Raw genomic sequence first — 10,025 nt, 5'->3', positions numbered from 1 at the left:
GCTTAGATTACAGCAGGTTCATTCCATTCCCTGGTCCTACAAATACCAAAAGTTCGGGTCTAGGTCGGCAAGAATGCCTAAAAAGTGCTTAAATCGGTTCAATACTAAGAACCAAATACGCATATACAAAGAAACAAACTTTCCACGTCACGTTCGTGTTCAACTATTAAAACAAAACATCATGCGAATGGGCAGAAATAATATATGAAAAAGGAAACAAACGTTCCACATCACGCTCGTGTTCAACTATTAAAACAAACATCAAGCGAACGGGCACAAATAATATATGAAAATAATGGCGTCAAATAACGCAATAAAACCTCTATGCGAATTACAACACTCAAAAGTCGATATTGAAAACGGATAGTTTCACTCTAACAAGTAGAAACAAAGCAAACCATAGTTTCAGTCAACATCCAAAGTCAAATAATCCAAACTCAATCAAAAACCCTACTCCCATTGACCAAGTCAAACCACCTTTCATGTTGACTAAACAATCTATGTGCTGCTAGCTGCGGCTGTGGCGGCTTCGGCACCTTCGCTTTTCTCTTCTCCCTCTTTGCTGGTTGCAGCCTTCGATTCCGCTTCTTCACCTACATCATCATATCAGTTACAATCACTACTAATAGTAATAAAAATAATAATAATAACAATAATAATAATAATAATAATAATAATAATATGTCACAAGTTAACATGATTAGAGTTTATAACTTATAAATAAGTTACCTTCATCGGAATCTTCATCATCACCGCCCATAAAGTCACCCATGTCTGGCATGCCGCCCATACCTGGCATTCCCAAGCCGCCCATACCGGGCATCCCCATGCCGCCCATACCTGGCATTCCCAAGCCGCCCATACCTGGCATTCCCATGCCGCCCATACCGGGCATCCCCATGCCGCCCATGCCCATGTCACCAAATTTCTGTGCAAAAATAAAGAAATTATTTAAACATACTATATCTAAATAAATCTTATAAAACTAGTAGTTCAAAGATAAACCATGAAACGTTTTGAGTCCCTTATTTAGGTTAGGAAATATAAATATATAATATTTAATTCAAAGAAGAAAATACATTAGCAATGAATTTATGTAAATAAATATGATGAAAAGTTATTTAAAAGATAAAGAAAATTTTAAATGAAATTTTAAGTTAGAATTTTCTTACAGAGAAATCCATTCCTCCCATGTCAAGATCTGCAGGACCTGAAACACGAAAGCAAATATTAATTGAAAGCAAATATTCAAATTCAAAATCATATAATTCATATTACAAAAACAGACACACACACACACATTATAGATATTTTTTTACTTGTATTTGCTCATAGATATTCGAATCAACCTGCACTCGAATCAAATTTGAATTTTATTTGAACAGGTTTTTCAAAATTCGGTTTTAAAATTAAAATCACCCGCAAGAACACTCGACTCATTTTATTTAAAAAAACTATCCAAATTTAAAAAAAATGATTTCCATAGAAAAAAAAAGTTTTTTAAGGTGAATTAAAAGATGACATGGCATACCGGCATCATCATCCTCATCGGCCCATTTGTCCCAATCAACTTTCACGTAATGTGGGGTTTTAGCGTCTCCTGACAAAAGTTTATTCCACCATTTCGGCTCAGCTTTCTCCAAAATACAAAAAATGCTCCTTTCGCCTATATTTATTTTGCTTTCCTACATACAACAAAAAAAAAACTTTAGCATTAAATACGCAAAGTAGCAAAATAACATACAAACAAGGGTATTAGCGTAAAATCACTGCTTACCTCTACGTTAACTTTGTCAAAAAGCTCAAGCTTAAGATCATACTCATGCTGACCAGCTTTAGCAGAGAATGTAAAAACACCTTCAGGGGCAAGATTGACCTTTGCGTCCTTTGTATCGGCCAATACCACTGTGATGAACACTTTGTCCTCCCTCTGGGCCCACTTAACCTCGGGGTGGCGACTACAAATTACGATAACAAAGATTATTTAAAATATCCAACACGTTATCTATAACACAAATTTTCCAAACTAACCAAATTTATAACTATTAATTCCAACATGAAATACCAACAGGAAAAAAGAAAGGAAAACAAAGATTAAACTTTTCAAAAATAACCAAAATCCAAATAATATTATAAACAAGATTTGCAAAAAAGGTCATCTAAATAATTAAAAAAAAAACTATTATCTGGTACAACCATCACTCAAATCCCAAGATTACTATCAACAACCAACCTTTAAGCAGATGATATAGATGTTAATAAAGCACCAAAAAAAAATTTATACCAAGATTGCTATAACATCTATAGGTCTTCATTATAGAACCCATAACAGGTCGGAAACCACATAATGCACTTGTATGTAATGAAATAGCAGGGTTTGCGGTTGGTTATGTAACCACCCACAACAAGATCTCCCTGTGCAGAATTATGTGTGCAGTTCTCAACATGTTATTGCATCTAAAATGAGCATTTGGGGTGCAAACAAGCCAAGCTACTCGAGATCAGCTCGTTAAAAAGCTCGATCGAGCCGAGCTGAATCGAGCCCGAGCCTAAAAATAAGCTAGTTTAATAAACGAGCCCGAGCCAGAGCTTCACTTATCGAGCTCGAGCCTGCTCGCGAGCCTAAACGAGCCTGTAATTTTTGTAACTTTTTTTAAATATATATATAATATTATTAATCAATATATATAATGTTATGAAAAAATAAATAAAAATAATGAAATAATATATATTATTTTATACATAAAATTATAATAAAAAATATATAAAAATAATTATAATTGTATAAAATATATGATAAATAGTAAACAAGCCGAGCCCGAGCTTAAAAATCCGCTCACGAGCGGAGCTCGAGCTTTGAAAATAGAGCTCGAAACGAGCCGAGCTCGAGCTCTGCGTAAGTTAAACGAGCCGAGCTCGAGCCTAGTCGAGCTCGGCTCGTTTGCACCCCTAATGAACATCATTGGTCTGTGTGTGTGTGTTTATAGTTGATCAGCTATTGTGTTGTTTATATTTGGAATGTAAGTAACAATTAACAAATTAAACATGTGACTTGTTTTGCCTTTGTTAATTTGTTTGATGATAACATCAATTTTCTGTGATTTGTTTTGTAATTATGTTTTGGGATTTTAAAGGGTAGATGTTTGATTAGCGGATCAACGTAAAGCTTATGAATTAAGTAATGAATTAAACCTGATATTTAGTTTACTTGGATATTGTAAGGGCTTCTATTAGTACTTTTTAGTAATGTTAGATGGTAACATTACAAAAAAGTTACATCACAAGCCCACAAATTATCCAAAGAAACTAATTATCCAGTCCAATTCATTAGTTAATTCTAAATCTTAACAAAGAATCGCTCATCAAAGATCAACCTTCAAAACTCCCAAACCATAATTAAAAAAAAACAATAGAAAAAATAATGAAAAGAAACAAGTCGCACATGTCTAATTCATTCCTCAAAAACTTAAACCAATCAAGCTCAAAACTTTTTTTAAATATAAGATGATACATAGCTAAAACAAACAGTTAAAAATCAAAACAAGTACTTTTAAGTAATTTTAGATTAGTTAGCATTTGCTGTTAATATTACATAAAAGTAAACACACAATCCCACAAATCATCCAAAGAAACTAATTACCCAGGCCCAATTCATTAATGCTAATAAAAAATCTACATTATTTAAAAAGAAACAAATTATAAAAAAAAATAATAATGAACAAAAAAAATCAAGCAAGCAAGCCATACATGTCTAATTCATCCCTCAAAATCTTAAAACAACCCACAACACAAATGCTAAAAAGCCAAGCAAGCACAAAACTTTTTAGAATAATAAAAATAATAATACAGTATACAGCTATAACAAATTATCTAAAGAAACTAATTATCCGGGTTCAATTCACTATCACTGCTGCAAATAAAAATCTACATTAAAAAAAATCCAAAAACATAACAAAAGAAATTCTAAAAACAATAAAAAAAGAAGCATGTCATACATGTCTAGTTCATCCCTCAAAATCTCAAACAACCCACAACACAAATGCTAAAATAAAACCAATCAAGCTTGAAACTTTTTACAAAAATATACAAAATATACAGCTATAACAAACAGTTAATAATAATCAAAATTATGACAGAAGATGGGTTATAAATTAAACTGAAACCTGGAAAATAATAAAGATTATGTGGAAGAGAAGATTACCTCATGATTGTGTAGGAAAGAGGAAAGTAAAGAAAACCCTAGAAGTGATCTGATAGATACAGCAGCAGCAGCTGAGTACTTTGATCTTAAACCCTTCCAGAAATTTCTAGTTGATAATAGGGTTCTTGGGCCTTCTATTGGGCTTTTGTGTTGGGCTTAGTTAAGATATTTATGTTAGCTATTATCTATTTATCTATATATCATCTATATATAAGTAAGATTTACTTGTCTGGCGTCACAAGATTATTTTTGTCTATATTTTTTTTCATTTAGTTTTTTGCATTTCAAAATAGTCGTTTTTTTTATTTTTAAATTATGCTTATACCCAAGGAACGTAACAGATACTAATCATATTTGTGTCTGCTTGCTGTCTAATGCTCGGTATTTTACCAACAACCATGTTTCAAAGCTCAAAATTTACCAACGCCCAGACTTCACCGACAACACCCTGATTAACACTCAGGTTTATCAACGTCCAGGTTTTACCCACCGAATAAACACCGCCTTATAATTTTAACTTCTTTTATATGCATATGCTAATAGTCATTTTATTTGTTAATTTCACGAACGTATCTTCGGTTTTTAGTTATGGTACCGTAAAACGTAACAGATACCGGCATAATATAAGTCGAGTCACCGTCGCAGCGCTCAAGTTTTTCCAATTGAAAAAACGTTATTTTAGATTAACTAAATTTTTATATAATAAGTTGTATGAGTGCAGCTACATTTTTTTGTTTTTTTAAATATATTAATTTGAAGAATCTGTGTTTTAGTTGGTGCTGCAAGGCCCTAATTGGGCCAAGTGGCACCATCTCAATGGTCCAAAATTTTGTTTTTAATTTTTTTATTGGTTAAATGTTTTTTATTTTCTAGATTTGTAACAGGCATTATGTTTTTTTTATTGAAACCGTGTTGATTTACCGCCACAACATCCGCGCCTAACAATGCTCGGGATTTACCGACTCACCGCGCAACGTCCAGTACAGACAATGCTCGGGTTTTACCTACGCCCGGATTTTGCAAAACTTTATTTTAGTTATGATACCGTAACAAATGTAAACGAAATCTATGAAATTCGCGTTAACCCACCTCCGAAAAGCTTAGATTTTTACCAGCGCTCCGGTTTTAACGACTAATCACCACAAACGCCCGAATATCAGTCGACTCGACGTTTCGACGATCAGGTTTTACCAATGCTCGGTTTACTGACCAAATAAACATTGTCTTAACTATGGTAACAAAAAAAAATTGTAATGTGTTATACGAGTGACCTAGAGTCACTGCCTCAGCGTTTGGGGCCGACTGCGACGTCACCCCATTGCACGTTGACCTTCCGCCAGGAAGCCCGGTTTTTGCCAGCGCCCCAGTTTTACCGACTCACCATCGGAAAGCCCGAATACGAGTCGACTCGTCGTTGCAATGATTGGGTTTTACCAACGCCCTGGTCTACCGACCGAATAAACATTGTTTTAAATATGTTAACAAAAGGAAATTATAATATGTTATATGAGTGTCGTAGAGCCACTGCCTCATCGTCTAGGACCGACCGAAGTCACCCCGTTGGCTCACCTCAATTTTTATTTTTATTTTCTGTTTTCATTTTAATTAAGGTCCAGTATCATAACGAACGTAGCTAATATTGACTAAATTCGCGGTGACTCGCTGCCGTCGTCCGGGACCAACCGACTCCACCCCATTTGCCAACCTCAATTTTTATTTTTATTTTTTTGTTTCCATTTTGTTTTACTTCTAGTACCGTTACGGGCGTAGCTACTATTAACTGAATTCGCGTTGATTCGCCACTACAACGCAGAGTTTTACTGGCCGAGTTTACCGCGCAACGCACGGCTAAATTACTAGTTGCAATGTATATAATTTGGAGCTGCATAAATTGTGTTTTTCTATTATCCGGTTTTGGGTATGGAACTGGGTTCGAGTATGATTGGATATTGGGAAAATTAGGTATTGGCAATACCAGGGTCGGTTTCAGGTAGGGTATTGTCTTTAAAAGCTATACTCTCTATGTACCGATTCAGGTCGGGTATTGTAGAGGTGCACATATCGGGTTTTTAAATACCCAAGTTCGGGTATGGAACCGGGTTCGGGTATGACCGGGTATTGGAAAATTGGGTATTGGCAATACCCGGGTCGGGTTCAAGTCCGGGTATTGTCTCTAAAAACCACACCCTATGCATCGGGTTCGGGTCGGGTATATAACTGGGTATTTGAATACCCTATTTCCGGGTATTGAATAAACCCTACTTTCAGTTTTTTTTCGGGCTTTTTCCTGGTATTTTTCGAGTATAGATTGGATTTTTTAAGAGGTTGCACGTTTTTGGGTATTTTCGGGTAATTTCGGATATAAATCGGGTATTTGAAAACCCGGTGTCGGGTATTGGAGAAAACCGGTTCCGGGTATAGAACCGTGCCCTACAGGTAGGGTCAGGTACGGGTATCAAAAACCCGGGTATTAAAAAAATCAGTTCCGGGTATTGTCTTGCCCTCACTTTTTGGGGGTGACATTGTGACGTCCGTCCGTCTAGAAGTATAGTTTGAAAATCCTCTTGAGTTGAGAAAACCCGTGAAAACCCTATGTAACATCGTTTTTATTTTTTTTTGTTACATGTAATATATGTTGTTACATTAATACAAAACATCAAAAACATAAAAAAAACATGTTTTGCTATTTTGTTTTTACATTTTTTTAGTAATTTTTATATATGTTTTCAGGAGAGAGAAAATGTAAATAAACTTTTACATTTTTTATTAACTTTAATTGTGAACCACAAAATTTAATCTTTAATTAAAAACATGTGGTTGAGAATGGGTTTCTAGAGTTTTCACAACTCAAATGGGTTTTTATTCTAACCTAACCCTATATATATATATATATATTCAAACAAATGCATACGTGCTATTGTGAGTGATTTAATCAAACATACGTGCTACTTGCTTACTTGTGTTACCATTCAATCATTCGTATAGTGGGTGTTCCCGCTAGTGACCAACGCCCGATTCACTTGGCAACGGTCTACATACTTGTTTACGGTTTGATTATATTCACCGCACTTATCACGTTATGCTATTTATATTGTTGTGTCAAAACTGATGATATTTCACTCAACTTTATGTTGACAAAACTCCATTTTATACGCATATACAGATTGCTTGTATTGAAAATTGAAGTTTGGACATGTAGACAAGACCTTAGGATATAATCAAGTTTTTGAGCTTATATTTATTTATTTGAATAACTTTGTTGTATTTGGATATTTTGTGTGTAATTGAAATAAAATAATTAATTAGATATTGTCACATTTATATTATGATAGTATCTTTGAGCTGTGAGCAATCGAATCATGCCCTGACATTTCCGCCTTAGGTTGGGGTGTGACATAAGCTGGGGTGTGACATAAGATGTCAAACACATGGCATGGAAAAAGTAACCACTAACAATGGAATTTTTGGAGTTATCATAAAAATAAGACTTATTTTTAAATCGAATATTCTAAAGAAAGTAATATCAACATGAAGAAAATGCCAAAGAAAAATTGTATGTTCCAAGAAATTGCGTAGATGGAAGATTCAAATTGGCAACCATTCCACTGCCCAATCAAGACAAATAAAGTCAAACTCAAGTAGTGTGTCTATGATCTTATATCGAATGTTATGGCTTGCAATCACAAGCTTGTAATCTTCATAGCTTATTTACGAAGACACTTAACATGAAAGAGTAGTTAGAGCATGCATAGTGTGGTGTTGTCCACCTATGTGACACTCCATCAACGCCTATGCACAACTACGTCTCTCCAATAATAAAAATGGACGTTACCCTTTTTGGCGGCATCTAGAGAACGACATTCACCACTATTCAAACCCACTTTCTACCAATCACCGTTATCCACATTTTTTTTACATTTAATTTATGATTTTTTTATTATAGGACAGATTTAATTAAATATAAAATTAAGTGTTTAATAATAAATTGTAAATGCATGTAAACCTAAGCCAACATTCACAAATCATACTTAACTCAAACCTATATGTATGCTTTCTCCATATTCTTATAAACAATATGGATACTTCATCAATGTCATCAAATTTATCCGAATAAGACAAGGCGATCTTTGATATTGTTAGTTGTCGGATCGATTTTATTTACTGTAGTTTGATTTTCTCATAATTTTATCTTTTTATGTTTTGTTTCGACACGAAGTACCTTACTAAAAAATGATTATTAGATAGGGTTCGATCGAGAGCTTGTGGTAGAGAAAAGAAAAAAAATGGAAACAACGAAAAAATAGATTAAATAGTTGTTTTTATTATTATTTCATGGCATTTTTATTTGTATTTTCGTTTTAAGAGTTTTATTTATATGTTGTTTTTATTAATGTAATCTCTATATTTAAAGAAGAAAATCTACCTATACTATTAAAGCAATACCATTTTTTCACATGTCATTCATCTAGACATTCCATATAGACTGCTACTTGTACAAGTTTATATTTTAACAATTTCCTCTTATGAATGATAAAATCTATTTTAACAATTTCTTCTTCATGAATGATAAAATGAAAAATATGTTGTTGGTGGGAAGAGAAAATTACTGTTTGCGTCCTTGTGGTTTTAAGGCGGAGGCACAATGAGCCCCCGAAAATTTTTTTGAAATGGTTAAGTTCCTGTAGTTTCAAAAATGAACCATTTGAGTCCCTGCCGCTACTTAACTTTCAGGGTAAACTTTCATTTTACTGAAACCACAGGGACTAAAATTGTTCGTTTACGAAACCATAGGGACTCAAATTGTTTGTTTCTGAAACCACAGGGACTCAAGCAGTTCAAAAAAAATTTCGGGGACTCATTGTGTCTCCGCCCTAAAACCACAGGGATGCAAACAACAATTTTCTCTGGTGGGAATCAAACTCACTACCTTATTTTTAAAATGTTTAAGGCTTACCAACTCAACCAGGATTTATTGATGTTATCATTCTCGTTTTCTAAATTTGTATACATTCACAACCTTCCATTTTGATTTCTTTTAAAATACAAATACCAATTATTCTTACTAATCTATGTAGTTTATAAAATTATTTATATATTACGAATCCATGAGATTATTAAATTTAACCTTTTCATTTTATTTTTCAGTCACTTGTGTATCACACGGGCTCTATCCTTAGTTAAGTACTCGTTACAAGGCTTCATTCCACTACGAGCTAAATTGGAAAAAAAAGGATCACCACCTATGTGGTATTGTGGTAGTGAGGTGCGGGGAAAAGAGACATTTTTAACCCAACATTACAAATGTCCTGAAGTTTCTTTTGACGGTCTAGTAAAATCACTCAAAAAACTTTTTCAAATATAAAAGTACCACTCAAGTTATTCAATATTTTTTAATTATAATGATATTTTTAGTAACTATCACGAAAGAAGAATAAAAAGTTTAATAAAAAAATACAACAATAACATAGGAGTTTAATTCTAAATAATTGTTTTAGTAAAAACTTATTCAATATAACAAATTGATGGTGATGCTGCCGTTGGAAGAGGTAACTGTCATTGATGGTGACTAGTGACTAGTGAGATTAGTTTTACCATAAGATAGTCGAATGTGCTGTTTGTTTTTTAAGAGGTAAAATGTCTGTAGTCTGCGCACCACATCTGCAGGCATCTGTAGCAGAAGAGGTGGACCAAACCTCTGCAATATACAAGAAGAAGACTGTTTGTTTTTTAACGTCTGCGGACTGATAAAATAAAACAGAAATTTTTAATGGAAACTGAAACACCCCAAATTAAATAACCATTTTTATTATTTATTCGGTGCGAA

The 10,025-nt window shown here is 33.7% G+C and overlaps 1 protein-coding gene across 1 annotated transcript; it reads right to left on the bottom strand.

Annotated features, from left to right (window-relative positions):
• Nucleotides 1-285: 285 nt before the first annotated feature.
• Nucleotides 286-1,978, bottom strand: LOC143532711 (uncharacterized protein OsI_027940-like; the record flags this gene model as incomplete). Its single annotated transcript, XM_077027685.1, has 5 exons — nt 286-593; nt 730-928; nt 1,173-1,210; nt 1,532-1,685; nt 1,778-1,978. Coding segments are annotated over 5 exons (687 nt in total), but the record flags the coding sequence as incomplete, so codon positions are not given.
• Nucleotides 1,979-10,025: the final 8,047 nt, after the last annotated feature.

Source organism: Bidens hawaiensis, unplaced genomic scaffold (genome assembly GCF_021521415.1).
Source record: "Bidens hawaiensis isolate Kalapana, Puna unplaced genomic scaffold, B.hawaiensis_p1.1 tig00009541_1, whole genome shotgun sequence".
Lineage (NCBI taxonomy): Eukaryota > Viridiplantae > Streptophyta > Magnoliopsida > Asterales > Asteraceae > Bidens > Bidens hawaiensis.
The sequence above is the reverse complement of the archived record's forward strand: the minus strand, read 5'-3'. Positions and strand labels throughout refer to the sequence as shown.